General features: G+C 35.9%; 1 protein-coding gene across 1 annotated transcript in view; it reads right to left on the bottom strand.

The window, feature by feature from the left end:
• Positions 1-992: 992 nt before the first annotated feature.
• DCAF13 (DDB1 and CUL4 associated factor 13) overlaps positions 993-20,260 on the bottom strand; it is a 20,378-nt gene continuing 1,110 nt past the window's right edge. Inside the window, exons 2-11 of the mRNA XM_060681874.2 lie at positions 20,011-20,210; positions 19,132-19,239; positions 17,952-18,041; positions 16,399-16,554; positions 15,091-15,168; positions 10,382-10,464; positions 8,018-8,182; positions 4,420-4,555; positions 2,194-2,357; positions 993-1,213 (exon numbers count right to left, since the gene is read on the bottom strand). Coding sequence (XP_060537857.2) covers positions 1,126-1,213; positions 2,194-2,357; positions 4,420-4,555; positions 8,018-8,182; positions 10,382-10,464; positions 15,091-15,168; positions 16,399-16,554; positions 17,952-18,041; positions 19,132-19,239; positions 20,011-20,210 — 1,268 coding nt within the window. The 3' untranslated portion in view covers positions 993-1,125. The remainder of the gene's footprint in view (positions 1,214-2,193; positions 2,358-4,419; positions 4,556-8,017; positions 8,183-10,381; positions 10,465-15,090; positions 15,169-16,398; positions 16,555-17,951; positions 18,042-19,131; positions 19,240-20,010; positions 20,211-20,260) is intronic.

Raw genomic sequence — 20,260 nt, 5'->3', positions numbered from 1 at the left:
AAAAATATTAATATTCTATAACTGGTGTATACTTAACATATTTCAATGTTATTACTGAAAATAATACAGCCAAAAATTAAGACCCTGCTTAACCTCTTAAACTTTAGAGAATGTGTTATATTGTGCCAATATTGTGTCAGTATTGTGCAATAAACAAACTATATGGATCAAGTTAAAATAAAATATTGGCAATAATCATATTCAAAATATTAATAATTATTCCCATTTTACATATAGGCAGGCATACATTTCTATTCAACTGAAGTTTTATTTACATATACACAAAATAAAAATACAGATAGTCCTCAACTTAAAACCATTCGTTTAATGACTGTTCAAAGTTACAGTGACACTGAAAAAAGTGATGTATGTTTTTCAGTTATGCCCATTGCAGCATACCCAGAATCTCATGATCCAAATTCAGATGTTTGGCAACTGGCATGTATTTATGAGGGTTGCAGTGTAAAATGTGTAACCTTTTGTAACTTTCTGACAGCAAGTCAAGGGGGAAGCCAGATTCATTTAACCACCATGTTACTAACTTAACAGTTGCAGTGATTCACTTAACAACTGTGGCAAGAAAGGTTGTGAAATGTGGTCAAATTCACTTAACAAATGTCTTGCTTACCAACAGAAATTTTGGGCTCAGTTGTGGTTATAAGTTAAGGACTACTTGTGGTAGGCTGAATCAGGACACATACTTACAATAGACGTAGCTTACAATAGAAAGGGGACTTGATGCAGGTGGGGTTTTTTATTAAACGGTACCCAAATATTTGGGAAGCAAGTTTGCCAATAAGAAAACTTTTATTCATATTCTTTTAAGGCACTACAACTTAACGTTTTGGAAAACTTATTGCAACACTCTGAGTTAGTTCTGTCTCCTCTAGTATGCAGTATTTGCATGTACTTTTCAAGATACTTTCACTCTCGCTCTTTACAAGGAATGCAGCAAAATAAATACAATAAAGATACCACAATTAGCCACACTATAGCAACTACAGTCTCAATTTATTATTTTCATAATATCAAAAAGCATTACATTATATCTTGTAACAAAGAAATATATCTCACATATAAATCATGTCCATAGGAATTTAGTATCCCTAGTAATTTTATATATGATTATTTTACTACAGCCATAATGTGTTTCTGCTTTTCTGACACAAGTGGTACAGATCCAGGCTTGCTATGTTTACGACGGTTCACTTCCCTGGAAAGAGAGATTAAAATATATTTATAGGTTTCATTGCTTAGAAAATAAAGTTACTACGACATAACAAATATTCATATATCAGAATGTATGATTATATTTGGAATACAATATATTGGACACTGGATTATGATCCTGGAAAAGAAATAAATTTTGAGACACTCTTTCAGGGCAGATTCAATTAAAATAAAAATAAAATTTGGAAAATTAGTCAATATTCTCCTATACATGCTGTACACTGGCCTAATATAGATCTTGTTCAAAGATAATATCATCTCCCATTTGTACAAAAGATGATTAAATTAACAGATGAATTCTATTCAGGTAATAAAAAAAGATGGTATGGCATCTACTGCTTCCTGAACAGCAGTAATTTCTGCTGTATCAGAACAAGAGCTCAAGGAGTGCATTCTCTTTTTTGCTGTCCTTCTCACCTCAATTTAATTAATAGGATGATAGGTAGCCTAAAAAAAAAAACCAGCAACTCTATTTGGAGACTAAGTTAGCTATTAGATACTTACACAGATACCATCAAATCAGATTTCAATTCTGATGATTGCATGGACAAGTGCTGACCATCTCAATCTGTCTCTCATAATATTTCTTCCAGGACATTCCAGTAATGACTCTTATCCTATTCCCCTTCATTATCCATTGTCATCCCCTTCTAATTCCTTCAACATGGCCAAGCTAATTATTTCTATCCTACTGACTTAGATACTCCAACTAATTGTTTCAGCAAATACATGTTATTATGGAATTAAGCTTGGAAAGGAAACAATGTATTGTCCAATCCAACGTCCTATACTTTAGAAACACATCTAATAAATCAAAGCATGTTACTGTCAGATTAGTCTTATAATCAACTGGAAAAGACTCCAAAGTCTCTCTAGAGAATTCCATAGCCATACAAAAGTAAATAGACAAATGAAAAGAATAATAGAATACATTTAATTTTTTAAAAATTAAATAAAACATACTTTCGTCGACGAGCTTCTTTCATGATGCGTAGCTCTTTGGCTTGGCTATAAATCATCTTTGGTAAGTGACGATGGCGATTTATACGTTTGATCTGGGGATGGTGCTGGAATTTTTCTTTCAATTTCTGATTATAGTTAATAGCAGCTCTCTCTCGAGGAGCAAGCTAGGGAAAAAATCGTAATCTTAAAACATATATTTAACAATGATGAATTCCACAATACCAGAACAGATTTATGAGTGTGATATTTATGAGAAATATTTATGAATATTTCACAAAATCTTGTTACCTTCTATATAGTGGGGAAGGCATGGAACTGCAAGATCTCAAAAAATAGCACAAAGTAATATTTGACAAATAAATCTTAAATTGGACACTGATGGGAGGGAGAGAGGGAGAGGGAAAAAGGAAAGGAAGAAAGGAAGGAAGATTAGTTCTAAATTTATACTGAAACCAAAGAAATTGATTTTAACTGGGAAAATCTCTTAGAGTCATACATCTCTGATTATCTTTATTCCAATAGAAAGCACACCAATAAATTCAATTAAAAGGCAATCTATTTCATTCTGCTAAGACTGGTTGATAAATCCCTGATGATTTAACCAGGTTAAATGAGAAACAGTCCTTATTTTGATCATCAGAATGATGCAGAATATATCTCAAAGTCCAACTGGATTTACCCTAGCTCTCAAGCAGAAGAACTATAATTCTTTTTCAAAACTGCTCATTTACAGAGACAGACTACACATTAACCTTTATTAGCTGTAGGAGGTATTTTCCACCACCCATCGTATTTCATTTCTTTTGCTTAGTCAGCAGTACATTTCAATCATCTCTATTGTGCAAAATGTCAATACAATCCAAATTAAGAGGTTTTCAATTTAATTAAAGGCAATTACATTAAAATGGTAGCTGACACAACCCTATTTCTTTCAAAGGAATTAGCCTTTTTAAAAATATTCACAGCATGTCTGGCTTGATGCTGCTCATTCTAATTATGAAATGAAGCATATAGAAGAGTAAAAGTAAGCTCTTAAACAATCAGTGACCAAATTTGTAAACCCAGACAAGCCCATTTTAACTAGGGCTTGGAATTAGCAAGGCAGCACTTCAGTATTGCAACATTTTATTATCAGCTTTTATTTATTTCCATTATTTATATGCTGCCAATATTATAAAAATTCTAGACAATTTGTAAAGATAATAAATTAAAATGTCACACAACTCTCCAAAATTCAACAGATTGTGTTTACAGGTAATCCCGGATATATGACTGGTTATTTAACAGCCATTTGAAGTTATGACAGCCTCAGGAAGGGTACTTTATGGTCTTATGACTGCAGGATGCTGTAAGCATCACAAATCTGAAGCAGCTGCCAAGTACCCAAATTGGGATCATGTGACAATTGGAGTGTTGTGACAGTCATAACTTCAAAGGCATATCATAAATCACCTTTTCTGAAGCCATTATAACTTGGAACCATTCTTAAGTGAACAGTCATAGTGAAGACTACCATATTTTGGACAAATTCTTGGCTGAAATGGAACCAGTAAATCAGCTTCATCCAGGTGCATATGGAGCCGGGAAGCCAACTTATCATTGTCTTTTAATCATTTTGTCCAGAAAATGAAATATCTGAATTGGGTCTATATTACTATATTATTGGGTCAGGGGAGGCCTCTTAACAAGTACTTTTAGGACTGCCTCTTTTAGGAACACAGGAACACATTCTATGCTCAAGGAGGTACAAATCACTCTGCTTTTAACCAAGAAGCCAATTCCAGACTTGCTATTTGATCAGCCAAGAAAGGCAAGGATCAAGAAGGCAATCAACTGCTTTTGTTTCTCCACAATACTGTCCATACCCTTAAGATCTACAACCTAAACAAAATCAGAACATTACAAGGCCACAACCACTCTAAAGTAGCAGCAAATACACAGTACTGGCACTCTTAGATGAGATGGAACTATGCTTGACCCAAAGTCACTCAGTTGGCTTTCATTCCTAAAATGGAAGTAAAACTTGCAATTTCCTGGTTTTCTGCAAACGCCTGGTTTTCTCCTGGTGCTTTAACCATTAGCCCAAACAGACTTTCTTGTTTAAGATAAAAATAATTACAATGAATTATAGTTATTACCAAGATTTAAGGTTAACAACCAAGTGCTTTTTGCCTGTCTAAAAGGAATAAGTGCTTTAAGTCTAACAATGAATTTGTGGTTACTTACCACACCCAGCTTTTCAGAAGCATTTGCTTTCCACAAACGAATGTTCATTTCATCAGAGCCACACAAAATGTATTTATTGTCTGATGTCCATTTGACAGTGATGACATGTTGCATTCTCTTTGTGTGATAAATCTCCCTAAGAATAGAAATTAGTTTGCTTTCATTTTTATTAGAAATATTTTATGGTATTTTTACAGGGTTGTGCAGGTTCTTGGATTCAGCTCCAATGTGCTTGGAATGGTGCAGGAGCATAAAAGTAGCATATGAAAGATGCTACATTTGCGATAGCAAGCACTTCTTACAGATTTATCTCAAGAGCTATGCAATCCTAATATTTCTAAAAATTAACTGATTATACTGATCTCTATTATCAGACAAATACCTGGAAGTTAAAAAGTCAAAATAATAGATATCAATAGGTGGGCCACTAATAATAATCTATTATATTGATTATGACAGCTATGTTGAGTATGAGCATAACCATTCCATAACATTTTCAACTTTCATATATACAACCCATTAAAAGCCTCACTTCAAGGATGCCCTCTTAATATTAAACAAATGATATATTTTATAACAGTCATTACTTCCTCAAGTAAGAAATTAGTATCCAATTTTCTTATGATCTTAGTACAATTTTTAGTGTCCCAAGTTTGGAATTCCTTATAGATTTTGGGCCAAGGATGTTCATGGTCATTCACAAACTGGTCACTTCCAATTTGGATTACTGCAATTACTACATGGGGCTACCATGGAAAACCACCTAGAAGCTACCATTGGTCTGGGATGCGGCAGCACGCAGTGTTGCACACTAGGTTTGCCATGTTACACCCCTGTTGTGTGAAGTGCATTGGCTCCGGTTATTACTAGTACTAGTTATAACAGGTACTAGTTATTACATTTAAAAGCTCTACAGGTAGACCCCTGCCTCTGTGCCAAATGCCCAATTGATCTTCCTCATCCTTTGCCTGCCCCAACTCAGCTCACCATCCTGGTCATGCATGGGGGAGGTGCCATGGAAATCTCCCACAGGTCAGTGGGTGAGAGCTGCAGGCGGGTATGTACCACACTATGCACGAATATAGACTGGGGCCTCCTTTCATGAAAGAAGGACTTGTTTGGTGTGCAAAAACCCCAGTGCAACAGAAGGACCTGGCTGCCTTATGAAAGAAGGCCTTGGTCGGCCAGCAAAAGAAGACTGGTCTGAAAGAAGGCTACAACGGCACAAAAGATGACCCCAGTTTATAGTGGCCCATGGTGCAGGGGCAAGCAAGAGGGACAGCTGGCAATAGAAGACAAGCAGGCAGCCTAAAGGGCAAGATGGGGGGGGGAGAGAGATAGGTAGATGGAGATGAGTTGAAATGGAATAGTTACTTCCTTTCTTCCAAGTGTAGCTTGGATCCAGGTGAGTCCTCACCTAACAACAATGTGGGATTCACTCAATAATAGCTACTGGAAGCGCTGGAACTGCCATTGCTCATCGGAAAAGTCATGTGACATTTCACTTCACAGCCATATTGCTTAGTGATGAAGCGGCCAGTCTTGATTAGGGTCATTAAGTGAGAACTACTTGTTTATAGCATGGAACCAGGTTATTTGCAGGAGCACCTTTCCCTGAGGACATAAGCCCATCCTTTCATTTCAGGTAGGGGAAGGACATTCCAGGTCCCTTCCTTTAAATGCTGCCATCTTATAGGACCCAGGAAGAGTGCATTTTCCATGGCAACCCCTGCCCTATGCAGCATTCTTCTCTCTGAATTCCAATAACCCCTACCCTTTAAACTTGAAAAGCACTTTTTCTTAAGCACTCAGATAGAGTGTGCTTGGCATGGGACACACATACTGTGGGCTGCTTCAGAAAGTTTAGTTATGGTGCCAGGTTTCTTTCTTTTACTCTTTTTTATATTACTGTGGTTATATATTGTTCATCCTCGGGTTGTGAGCCATCCAGGCTTTAAAAGAGGCAGCCACGTAAGTGTTATAAGAAATTTTTTAAAAATTGTTGGAACTGATCTAGCAGAAGCAACTATTCCTCTTTTTTAAAAAAACATTTTGTTCTCGTAACAGGTTTTGAAAACTAATTACTCATAGAAGACACCTGTAATAGAATATCGTAGGGATGAATAAGCCGATTCTTTCATTTAATCACTCAAACATCTGCCTCATTTACCAAAAGCTCTTAATAAAATTAATAAACAAAGTATGTCTTGTTTCTTCTGACTTCTAAAGTTTCACATTCAGAGTTTAATTAGGAACATAAAATAAGCCCTGACATCTGGGGCAAGAGCGCCGTGATAAAAACCTATATAATTAAGTCCATAAATTTAATGTGCTTTTGCTATGTATAGAGTTATGCATATTTATGAGACCCAAAGCTTTTGAAGGGATATTGTTAAAAACATAGTAAAGCCTTGAAAAATTTCAAGAACTCTTTCCCAAATGAGAGTATGGATATAAGCATATTGAAGAATTCTTTAGAAGCTTTACTTATTCCCAAGCTGAAATTAACTGTAAAAGACATCTCAAAACATTTTAAGAAAGAAATTAGTGTAACTGCTTCCGATTTTTTTTCTTGTTGTTTCTGATCTAGATTCTAGAAGCCAGCTGATATAAACTATTTTAAATATTATAATATTTTAATAATATTAAAATATTAATGCAAAATCGTACGATGAATGTGAGTCTTCTTTATGAGATTTCCTGTGCCCTAAGCATATATATCATAAAACCTGCTGCAGCAATCATGCCAACAGCACTAATTGCAAAAGCATGCAAAACTACAGATGACAGCTTGAAAGTCTTGTGGAGAAATCTGTATTCAATCTTCACATCCATTACAACTTTGCGCAAACTGTGCTGCTGATCCATCAGCATGTAACCCTTTCAATAAGCAAACCATATTTTCTATTTCATCCAGAGATGAAATTGATCTTAGTGCCCATTTCAGCAGTCAGCATCTAAATCCCTCCACTTAGTTAAATTGCACTTAACAATAGCTTAACTTTCTTGACTGGCAATTTATATGGCATAGTTGGAATCATGCTAGAAAAAAAACAAAAAATCCTGAGTAAAACACCAATTCATCTTCATTGCTGGATTTTGTCCTAAGCAAGTGCACTCTGTGTTAGACACATGAAACAAATCAGAAGATTTTTGAACCCCAAAACATTTTAGCCTATTTTTATAACAGTATCAATGAATAGCAGAACAAAACATTGAAATGCACCAGTAAAATTTCAAAGCTTAATATAACTATAAACTAGGAACTGTGGTGCCACAGTGGTTAGAATGCAGTATTACAGGCTAATTCTGCTGACTGCCAGCTGCCAGCAGTTTGGCAGTTCAATTCTCACCGGCTCAAGGTTGAGACGCCCTTTCATCCTTCCGAGATCAGTAAAATGATTGTTTGGTGCAATATGCTGACTCTGTAAACAGCTTAGAGATGGCTGTAAAGCACTATGAAGCGGTATATAAGTCTTGAGAACTATTGCTATATCTTTACAAGATATTCAATATATTAAAAACAAATTGAGAGATTTAAGACTGGTAGCAAAGGAGGAACTCCAGAAGTGTAATTATTATAAAAAAATTCACTGACCTGCTATGACCTTTATCTGCAGGAAAAATGCGAATAGATTTATCAAAGCTGGCAGACACAAATTCTTTTCCTGTAGGGGAGTAATCCACATCCAGGACTGCAGACACGTGGTCCATATGAACCATTAAAGCCTTGCCAAGGAATCGCATATCAAAAGTATATAAGCTGCAAGAAGGAAAAAAGGTAAAAGTATTACTTCTACTTACTTTATAATTGTTTGTTCAAATGCTTTGGTAAAGTAGAGGTTTACCACCCAGTGTCTATGAATATCAGACACTTATCAGAACAGTGCCTCTAGTCCTCATCAAAAAAATATTTTTTAAAAAAAATAGCTGAAATCTGTTTGGGAAAATATATTTAAGTTATCATGAAAATGTTCTTGATTTAGGACTGACTGGTAAATGATCTGGGAATCTGAGAATACTGCCACTTCCATATTAAAAGCAAGTGAGCAGAATAATGATCAAATCTAAACTGCCTTAAATTCACCTATTCTGCTAGATTTTGGACTAACTCCTAAATTTGTTCAGAAATATGTCACTGACATTCAAGTAAGCATGAGGAATAGAAGAAATTCTATCTGCTTTGATAGAGGACCACATATTTTGGAATTAGAATAGGGAACTTTATTAGCATTTCTCACATTCTGCTTGAATAGAACCCAGCAAAGTGGCAGCACTCAGCTGTTTTTCGTTGACCTCAAAAAGCTGAGCATGGCTGGATCTAGTTAGCTATTAACTTGTAGTTTCCCATTTTAGGAAATCCCAAAATTAGATTGAGAAGATAAAAACGCATTCTGGAAGACAGAGATAAATCATTTGTTGGCAAGAACTATGCCTATGAAGTAACTCAACTTGAAGTAAAGTTGAGCTTGCCTACTTAAATAAAAGGACACAATTCTCTTTCCCAAATGCAATTGAGTTTTCAGCTTATGTGGAATCCTGATACATAGCCAACTTAGAAAAAAAATAGAGTTCATTACAGCAGAGAATTTAGAATATAAAATAGATTGTTTAACTCAGATACTTAAGTATCTGAGGCAGTGCGACATGTGAAACCTTATATATGGACTGTTTCTGAATACAGATAGTCCTCAATGTGAAACAGGCACAGCACTGGTTGGGGAAGATGTGCAAAGATCAGAGAGGGAAAGGGGGGGGGGATGCACAAGAGGCACTGCATGAGTCAGGAGTGATGCAATTGGCATCACTTGGGTCAGGAAGGGTACACAAAAGGCAAGGGAGACAAAGCAGGGTGGATTTGATTTAAATCAAGTCTATTTAAATCAAGTCGATTTAAATCATGATTTAAATCACTAGTAAAAAGGTTGATTTAAATCAATTCGATTTAAATCATAATTTTTAAAGAGCAACTGTCATCTCTATCCCGCAGCAGCTCCTACTCTGACCTGCTGTTGACTCACCAACAATCCCAATATTGCAGAATATACAGCCTCATGCTACATTACTAAGCTCCAGAAGTGGGTTTCACATAATTTTACCACCAGTTCGCCGTGCACCGAAAATGTGAGCGTGCGCGACTTACATGCATACGCATGGCTTAGAAAACGTGGCTAAATAGGATGGCATAGCGCCGGGATGGGGGGTCACCCGTAGGTCACCACTACCGGTTCTCCAGAACCAGTCCAAACCGGCTGAATACCTCCACTGCTAAGCTCCATTTCATGCTGAATAAACTAAATTATTAATGTATCTTAAATAGAAAACTATCTTTAGATAGATTTTTATTCCAAAAGCATTTTATTAAAATAAATTTGATAAAAATAAAAAAAATCCAATTAAATAAAAAAATCCGATCTTTAATTTTTTTAAAAAAAATTGATTTTTATCCACCCTGAGACAAAGTGTGGATACAGTGTGTTTTTTATTTTGAAAATAACTGATTACTGAGTAGAGTTTTTCTGAATTTAATATCCTCTCAAAATTGGTATTGTCAGAGATATACCTGTTGGTAAATCCATTCCATTGATGTTTGTTCTTGTACTGCTTCCATTTAAATATTTTATTTGTAACTGTAATGTACATTTCTAATTATATCAATTTTTAAATTACCAATTTGTTGCTAACAATATCAAGTATCTGCATTCAGCAAAGAGTATAAAATATTGGAAATAATTCCTCAGACTCCAGCTAAAGTTTAAAATGTCGTAGTATTTTAATAGAAACAATTTCCTAATCAATCAGATTGCACTGTGCTTATATTCTCTTTTTAACATAAACCCTCAAGAAAACATTTATTATGGAGCAAATTAAAAATATTATTCATTAATGTGTCAGCTTTTACACACCTTCTGAATATCTAAAGCAGTCAAAAGTGAGAGCAAGCAAAATCAGTATTTCTTACTTGTAATCCTCATTTGCTGCAGTAAAAATGAAAGCTTCCATAGGATTCCAGCAAAGTGTATTTGTTCTCATATCCAAAATAACCTGAGAAAATTTGAATATTATAAAGTAGGAAAAACTATCAATAGACATATACTGTTTATCACAATAAACTATACATTACAAATAAATTGTATTACAATACAAATGTATCTATAAAATACTGTATATATAACAATTATTACTCTGAGTTAGTTGTTCTTTCTCAGGCCAACCACCTTACACAGTGTTGTTGCAGAGAAAATAGGCAGGAACATTAGTTAAATATGCCATCTTGAATTGACCAAAGGCAGGATAGAAACCAAATAAACAAATAAACATTAAGCAAATGCACTGATACCGGTTAAAGAACTGTGCAATCTATACAACTGCCTGTAAGAACTGTGATGTTGATGCTATTATACATCTTGGCACAAATGATCTGTCCCAAAAAGATGTACTTTCTGTGCAGAATGATTTCCAGAGCTTGGGGTACGAACTTAGTAGTATAGGCTGTAGGCTTACCTTTTCAGAGGTTTTACCAGTATATAAGGAACAAAAAGAAAAAGGCCAGCGTGGAGTTTAATGTGTGGCTAAAGGAATTGTGTAAAAGGGAAGACTTTGATTATATTAGTCATGATATCTGCACCTAGTCCAATGAAAAACTGTACAAAAGAGATCGTTTGCATCTTTCAAAGAAAGGGACTGAGTTACTTGGCATTAAATTAACAGATTTTCTAGATAAACATTTAAACTGAGCAGCAGGGACAGAGAATTAATTAATACAGAACATTTCTGTCCCCAGCAATCTAAAATTAATAGGGTTATCAGTGCATGTAACATAGATGTTAAGGCAGGTAAGAATATCAACCTTGCTGTCAAGCAAAAACAAACATTTAATAGCGAGTGCCATACCATGTGTACTAATCAAACAGGTGGTAAGGCAGTAGGGGACAACACAGGTTATGTAGACAGTAAACACAGGGTCAGTCAAAATGGACTCAAATGTCTATACACCAATGCACAGGGTATGAGGAATAAACAGGGTGAATTAGAAATTCAAGTAAATGAGGGCAGATATGATATTGTTGCCATTACGGAAACTTGATGGGATGAAACCCACAAATGGAACGTGCAGCTAGAGGGATTTAAATTATTTAAAAGAAATAGACCAAATAAAAGAGGAGGTGGAGTTGCACTATATATAAGAAATAACTACATCGCTACAGAAATAGAGCACAACAGTGATGAAAACTGCCTGGAATGCATTTGGGTCAATGCAATGGGGGGGGGGGGATGACATTGCCATATGTGTATACTATAGGCCACCCAACCAAACCAAGGAAATAGATGAACTTTTTGCTTTAACTAAAGTATTTAGGAAGCACACCACAATAGTAATGGGGGATTTTAACTATCCTGACATCAACTGGGAGACAAACTCTGGACCAGGTGGAAGATCAAACAGGTTCCTGACAAACCTAGCAGACAACTTTGTTTCCCAAAAAGTAGAGAAGGGAACAAGGGGATCAGCCATATTGAACTTAATTCTCACTAACAGAGATGAAATGATAGAAGGTGTTTAAGCTACAGGAATCTTGGTGGGAGCGATCATGCAATATTGGAATTCAACATTATGCAAGCACAAGCAATAGAACAAAGTCAAACTAGAGTCTTGGACTTTAAGAGAGCTAATTTCAATAAACTTAAAAGGAGCTTGAGAAGAATTCCATGGATGAGAATCCTCAAGGGGAAAACAACTCAAGAAGCTTGGGAAATTTTGAAAAATAAGATTATAAAAGCCCAGTCTAGCACAATACCAATGAAAAAGAAAAATAACAGCTCTCAAAAGAAACCAGCATGGCTGCATAAAGAACTCTCTGACAAATTGAATGACAAAAAGGACAAGTATAAAAAGTGGAAAGAGGGGCACATAACTAAGGCAAAATATCAGCAAATAGCCCAAGCCTGCAAAGATGAAGTGAGGAAAGCTAAGGCTCACAACGAACAAAGGCTTGTGACAAAAGTAAAAAATAACAAAAAAAGCTTCTTCCAACATGTTAAAAACAAGAAAAAAGTCAAGTTTCTCCCATTGCTGGGAGAAAGTAGTAAGAAGGTGACAAGCAACAGGGAGAAAGCAGAAATACTTAACTCATTTTTTGCATCTGCCTTTACACAAAGGGAAAAAACAGTCCAACCTGTCAAAAACAGCACCACAATAAACAGATTAGAAACACAAATTAAAATAGAGAAGAAAATGGTAAGTGAAAACCTATCTACTCTAGACAAGTTCAAATCACCAGGACCAGATGGATTATACCCCAAGGTTCTGAAGAAACTGGCAGATGTGATCTCAGAACTACTGAACTATATATTTCAAAGATCCTGGAGCACCGGGCAACTGCCAGAGAACTAGAAAAGAGCTGATGTAGTTCCCATATTCAAAAAAGGAAAAAAAAAATAGATCCAGGAAACTGCAGACCTATCAGCCTGACTTTAATACCAGGGAAGATTCTGGAAAAGATATCAAGCAACGAATCAGCAAACACCTAGATGCAAACAAAGTAATGACCAAAAGCCAACATGGATTTATCAAAAACAGATCATGCCAGACTAATCTTATTGCATTCTTTGACAAAGTGACAAAACAAGTGGACCAGAGGAATGCTGTCGATATAATTTACTTGGACTTCAGTAAGGCATTTGACAAAGTAGACCATAACTTACTACTTGATAAAACAGAAAAATGTGAGTTAGAGAGCATCACCATTTGTAACTGGCTGACCAACCGCACTCAACTTATAGTCCTCAATGGAATTACTTCTACATGGAGGGAGGTATGCAGTGGGGTACCCCAAGGCTCTATTTTAGGCCCAGTACTTTTCAACATATTCATCAATGATTTCGACGAGGGGATAGATGGGGAACTCATTTGCAGATGACACTAAGCTAGCAGAAATAGCCAACACTCTGGAAGATAGGCTTAAGATACAGAAAGATCTTGACAGACTTGAAAATTGGGCGCTAACAAAATGAAATTCAATGGTGAAAAAAGTAAGGTTCTACATTTAGGCAAGAAAAACAAAATGCACAGGTACAGTATATGTGGTACCTTGCTCAATAGCGGTGACTGTGAGAGGAATCTTGGAGTCCTAGTGGACAATCACTTAAATATGAGCCAACAATGTGCTGCAGCTGCCAAAAAAGCCAACACAGTTCTAGACTGCATAAACAGAGGAATGGAATCAAGATCACGTGAAGTGTTAATACTACTTTATAATATCTTGGTAAGGCCACACTTGGAATTAAGAGCCTTGGTGGCGCAGCAGACTAAAGTGCTGTTAAACCAGCTGCCTGCAATTACTGCAAGTTCAAATCTCACCAGGCTCAAGGTTGACTCAGCCTTCCATCCTTTCAAGGTAGTTAAAATGGGGACCCAGTTTGTGGGGGCAATAAGCTGATTTTGTATAAAAAAGAACACTGCTTCGTGGGGGCCGAAAGCCCTACTAAGCAGGTATATACAAAAGTATGAAGGCTATTGCTTAACGCATTGTAAGCCGCCCTGAGTCTCCGGAGAAGGATGGCATATAAATCGAACCAATAGATAGATAGATAGATAGATAGATAGATAGATAGATAGATAGATAGATAGATAAATAAATAAATAAATACTGCATCCAATTTTGGTCGCCACGATGTAAAAAAGATGTTAAGACTCTAGAAAGAGTGCAGAGAAGAGCAACAAAGATAATAGGGGACTCAAGGGTAAAACGTATAAAAAACGGTTGCTGGAACTGGATGTGTCTAGTCTTATGAAAAGAAGGACTAGGGGTGACATGATAGCAGTGTTCCGATATCTCAGGGGTTGCCACAAAGAAGAGGGACTCAAACTATTCTCCAAAGCACTTGAGGGTAGAACAAGAAACAATGGATGGAAACTAATAAAGGAGAGAAGCAACTTAGAACTATGGAGAAATTTCCTGACAGTTAGAACAATTAATCAGTGGAACAACTTGCCTCCAGGAGTTGTAAATGCTCCAACACTGGAAGTTTTTAAGAAGAAATTAGATAACCATTTGTCTGAAGTGGTGTAGGATTTCCTGCCTAAGCAGGGGTTGGACTAAAAGACCTCCAAGGTCCGTTCCAACTCTGTTATTCTATTCTATTCTAACCTCTCATGTTGGTGAAAGCATCAAGAATCACCTTATCCACCAGATACATCATAAAACTCAGATAAATAAAAAGATCCAGCATAATAAAATAATTACAGGTAGTCCTCAACTTACAATGGCAATTAAGATTGGAATTTCTGTGCTAAGTGATGTGACTATAAAGCATAATTCCAAATGTGGAAGCCAGCAGGAGCCCAGCAATTGGCTGCTGCTGGAGGGGGAGGAATTGAGAAAGATACAATGAGTCTCAGGGAGATGACAAGGATGCGAGGAAAGCACAATGAATTGCACACAATGCAGTAAGGCTCAAGGAGGGTGCAAGGGAGGTGTGCTGATTGTTGGGTAGGGTGCGCATGGGAAGTGAGGCAAAGATCAAGGAGGGTGTGCAGTGGTGTGTAAACGGCTGGCACAGTGGCATGGCTAGCAAGTGCAGAATCTATCCAAATATCAAATGAAATGATATTCAGCACAATTAATATACATCCCTGCAAGTGGGCATTTTTAAGAGCATATCTATTACCTTCTTTAGGGCAGTTGATTGTCTCATATCATACAGCACAATATTTCTGTCTGAAGTACAGCTTCCCAAAAGATTCATCTGAAAATAATTATTTAATAATTGTATGTCAAATATGAAAGTTGAATTAGAATTTGTTTCTAATTGCATGACTGTTTAAATATCATTATTTAGGAAATGAATTTCTTAAATGTAACTGAAATTATTAATCAAAAAGAGATGTAATATATAAATGACCTATTTTAACTAGCATCTATATCCTTAAATCAGTAAACCTTTCAAAGACGTGTGTGTGAAACAGCTGACCTTTAAAAAATGTTGCTTAAAAAAGAGCAAGTAAGGAGGATTAAACTCAAACATTTTCTAAGTACTCATGCTGCCAACAATAATCCTTCACCCATTTTTCAACTGTTCTTGTGTAAAGAGGACAGGCTTTCTTATATTCCCCGAATAGTACTTCAGAGAGAACAGGATTCTAAAAAAATGCAGGATTCACAAATGAAACTCTATCCGCACATATTATTTTTAAGCCTCACTGCTCTCAAGCTAAAGTGATAAACTAGGGCTCCTCCCATTCCCTTGTCTTGTTGCAGACATTCACCTTCTACAGAGCCAGCGCTGTTCAAAGAAGTCTCCGTGGTCATGTGGCCAGCATGACTAAACGCCAAAGGCACACGGAACACTGTTACCTTCCCACCAAAGGTGGTCCCTATTTTTCTACTTGCATTTTTTATGTGCTTTTGAACTGCTAGGTTGGCAGAAGCTGGAACAAGTAACGGGAGCTAACCCCGTTACGCGGCCCTAGGAATTCGAACCGCTGAACTGCCGACCTTTCAATTGACAAGCTCAGCGTCTGCAAACTGTTATTATTGCTATTCAGCAAGTTACTCTCCCACCATTTAAAAAAACCATTTGCATCTTAATATTTGATCCTATTGTAGTTTGCTATCCATGATTCCAAAGAGTTAAAATTGATTCAGCTTCGCTGTTAGATTTATTCTTGCAAAACCAAACTGTATTCTTCCTTAAATATCAATTATTTTTTTAAAAAAGATGTAAAACCACATTTGCTGAATAATGGCCATAACTATAGTATTAAAGAACTGTTCAATTGAAGACTGTTCTATTCAAATGAATTTATCTAATCATCATTTTTACTTCTTCATTCTCCTTCAGCTTTATTTATGAAGGTTTACCTCTAATTCCTGGGGCAGACATCAATGTCCACATGGTTTATGGCCATATCTATGTTGCTAGTATTATTTAGTGAAAATAATTTTAATATCATATATAAACTAATAAAATTATTACCTCAATTGGATTGAATTTAACACTGTTTATGCTATCGATTCCCCAAGTCAAAGAGCATATAGGACTAGTTCTCTGCTCATCCCAGATATCAATCTGATGACCACAAGTAGCAAATATAGGTTTCTTCCAATGATGATCAATTCCAGTGTACACTGTCTGGAAAATATAAAAAACAAACATAACCAATTACTGGATATAATAGTCAAAGATTTTAGATTAAAGACATTAGTAACAGTCTAAGCAAAGAAATATTTTTTGTGAAGGATCTGTTAATAGTTCTTTTAATGGTCTCTATATGACAGAAGCCATTTCTTCTATAACTAGCTATGATCCAAAAGATTAACTATCATCATGGCAACTGGCTCATCTGAGAACAGAAAGAAGTTTACAGAAGTTGATTCCTCTCATTAATTCTTGAACCTATCCATAGCTCCAAGAAGTATGTACAGTAGCCTTTTTCCTTACATTTTAAAATATTATATACATTTTAAAAATTGTATTAACTGCATAGATCAGTGGTGGTGAATCTTTTACTCACCCAGTGCCGAACAGGTATGCGCTTCATGCGCTTTGTGCATGCGCATGCTATCTGCGCTAATGCGTGGCTCCTCCCCCGTGCACTGCGCGTGCAACTGCACTATCTGCACATGCGCACAGCTTTCGTGTGCATGGCCCTGTGCGTTGCGTGTGCAATCAGACCATCTGTGCATGCTTGCAGGTTATGTGCAGCTCCCCCCATGCACTGCACGCGCAATTGCCCCATCTGCGCTGTCTATGCATGCCCATGCTGTGCGCAAGTACTCTCGCACACATGCACAAATGTACATGCATGCGCAGGAGAGCTCCAAAGACCAGCTAAGTCCCCTGAATTGCACGCATGTGCACCAGAGGCCTGAACACCAGCCTGGGCATGCGCGCATGTGCAGCTGCAGGTGAGTTGGGTGACAGCTCGTGTCCCCGGAAACATGGCTCTGCGTGCCACCTTGGTCATGCGTGCCATCAGTTCACCATCATGGATATAGATATTAAGCCCCCTTGCAAGATTTTTAAATTGTATACATTATACTACCAGTACATAGCATAGCACAAATAATTCAGACTTATGGCATTTTAGTGAATCAGATATTAGAATGATTTGTGTGCATAACCTATGCCTTCCAGACAAGAAACTTCAGTGCCCATCAATTTGAGCTAACATGGCTAATAACAAAATATTATAGCAACTATAATTCAAAACAACTGGAGAGATTCAGGTTTTAGTTATATGGTCCTACTTTCAGCAAACTTACAGCAAGTTAAAAAGAAATCCCAAATGAGCAGCTACAGTTGGTTTTAATAGCTGCTGCTATAATTAATAATTAAATCAAAGCTAAACAATGGCTCTTCTCTTAATCGAACTTCCAGAAAGTTTTACAACTGCATATTAAACCAATCTGTTTCATTTCTGTTAAAGGAAATAAAAAATCAGGTACAGAAAAAAAAATCAGGGTTTTAAGTTTGTACATTGCAAAACAAATTTAAGAAAAAAAAACAAGATAACTAATAATTAGTACCTTTCCAAGAATGGTATTTATTGGTTCTTCTGCTTCCCCATAAACTGGTGCCTCCATTTTCCACTGCTTCACTGTTTTATCATCACCCACCTAAAGATTTGGAAAAAGAAAATATTACTTTTTTACAATATCAGTTATTTCTTCAACTGAAACTTCAATTCTGAAGGCTAAAAAAAACTCTGGGAAGGGCACAGGCAGACAATCAAGTCGAATATATGTTCTGTAAGCCCATCCACAATGCACCTTTTCAGCTTTGAATCCAAAGCATAACACATGCTAAGTAATAGCCTTAGAGGCAGCCCTTTCCTTTTTAGTTTGAAAGTATTATGTAAATGAACATATCAATCTTTGAATATATATATAAGAAATCCAACCTATCAAGTAAATACAGTGCTAGTTTTTCATATTGTTCTTTGCTTCAAACTTGAAGAAATATTCTCTTATTCCATTTTATGTTTATTCCATAATCTTGGTATTTTTATAAAACAGAATTTAAAGAAACATAAGCAGCATCCATTCAACACATTTCACTGAATATCTGACACAGTGTAGTGAACTGTATCAATGCCGTAAGTCAAGACTGCTACTTTTACCAGAAAGATCTAAAGAAAGTAGGATATATTCTATGTAAAAATACACTGAATCAAGTAGCACAGTTAATATCCAAAAAATACCCCAAATGGACTAATATAGTACTTTATGGAATAGTTTTAAAATAATCATAAAACAATTCATATTCCCACCAAACATAAATTCTATTATCTACAGTGAAGCATATACTGCAGGGCCACAAGGATATAATTACTAAATAGTTAGAGAAGCAAAACTAACAGTTGCACAATTCACTAAATGTTTAAATCACATTTACCTTTCCATTCCAGCTACCTATTATCTTCAAAGAGAAATCTAGCTATTTAGCTGTTTTTTGCTAATTTTGGAACTTCAAAGAAATGAACAGGTTCTGCCACAAAAGGGTAAGTTTATCTCACAATTTGCTTTATACTTCCAGGAAGAAGAGTTTATATTGAAACATCACAAAAAATAAACTATAATAAGAAACAAGAATAGACTAAAAGTGCTACAATGTATAAACTATAAGCTAAACAAAATGCAGCACAAAAAGTATCAAAAAGCAACAATAAGCATTAAATATCACTCCTTAATTTCCAAAATTACTCACAGTGAAGAAAGAGGTGCCACAAAAACGGGTACACATTCCTCTTACAAAGCCTTCATGTGCTTGCAATGTACGGATGCATACACGCTTCATCAAGTTCCAGATTCTAACCTTATAAATCAACAACATGCTTATATCATAATAATTCATAATGAAGTATTAAATATACAACTGTTCATCTTCATGTGAAATTTAGAAACAGGAAATATTTAAATATATACCAGCATGTTACAACAGAAGCAAACTATCATTCTGAGAGTTGAGCAAAAATAAAAAAACAAAGCGGAAGAGTATCAAGATATTTTTCTAATGATTAAATTGACAGGCTTTCATTTGACAGTTTAATTTTTCCATAAATTTCATAATAAGACTTTAAATTGATGCAAGTCAGAAACCCAAGGCTGAAACTTGATAATTTTCCAACAATTAATGTCTTATTTCCATCAGTTGAAATAGAAACAAATCCAATTTAGAACTAAACATTGTACATATTTTGGGATATAAGCAGGGAAAGGCATGGGAACTGTTCAGATAATATTGCCTTTAATCTCTATACACTTCCCATGCTGGCTAGAAAACTAAATAAAATTAGCTATCAAATCCCTTTTATTATAACTTGAAATTATTTCTAGAGGTCACACATTTCCTGTTGTATTTTTTTCCTCAAACACCTATATCTTAGGAAAGAACAACATTAATGAAAAAACAAGAACAAAAGTAATGGCAGCCATAAACTATAGACTCCTGAATGTTAGGTTTTAAAGCAAATCTATAGTCTATGCCACAGGAGAAGAGTTAGCAAAATCCATGAAAAGTTTTCATAATTACACTTAACAATCTCTAAGAAAACATATGTTTCAGTTATATCAAAGTAATATTTACCTCTCCATCACATGCTCCAGACAGAACTGTAGACAAGCTCTCTGGATGTTTAGCCATGCAATTAACTCCATCCCGATGACCATCTAACGATGCAAGAAAAGGTTTCGCAAATATACGATCTAATTTAGTTGCATTTAGCGCCCTTGTGTATTCCCGTGGAATTTCAAATGGGTGTAACGCAGGATCGTAATTTCGTGGAACTGGAAATAAAGCAAATAACACATGTGTAAACATATTGCCATCCATGAAG

Source organism: Pantherophis guttatus, chromosome 3 (assembly GCF_059756535.1).
Source record: "Pantherophis guttatus breed Tessera chromosome 3, ASM5975653v1, whole genome shotgun sequence".
In the NCBI taxonomy this organism is placed as follows: Eukaryota; Metazoa; Chordata; class Lepidosauria; order Squamata; family Colubridae; genus Pantherophis; species Pantherophis guttatus.
Note: the sequence above shows the minus strand (reverse complement) of the source record. Positions and strands in the feature narration are given on the sequence as shown.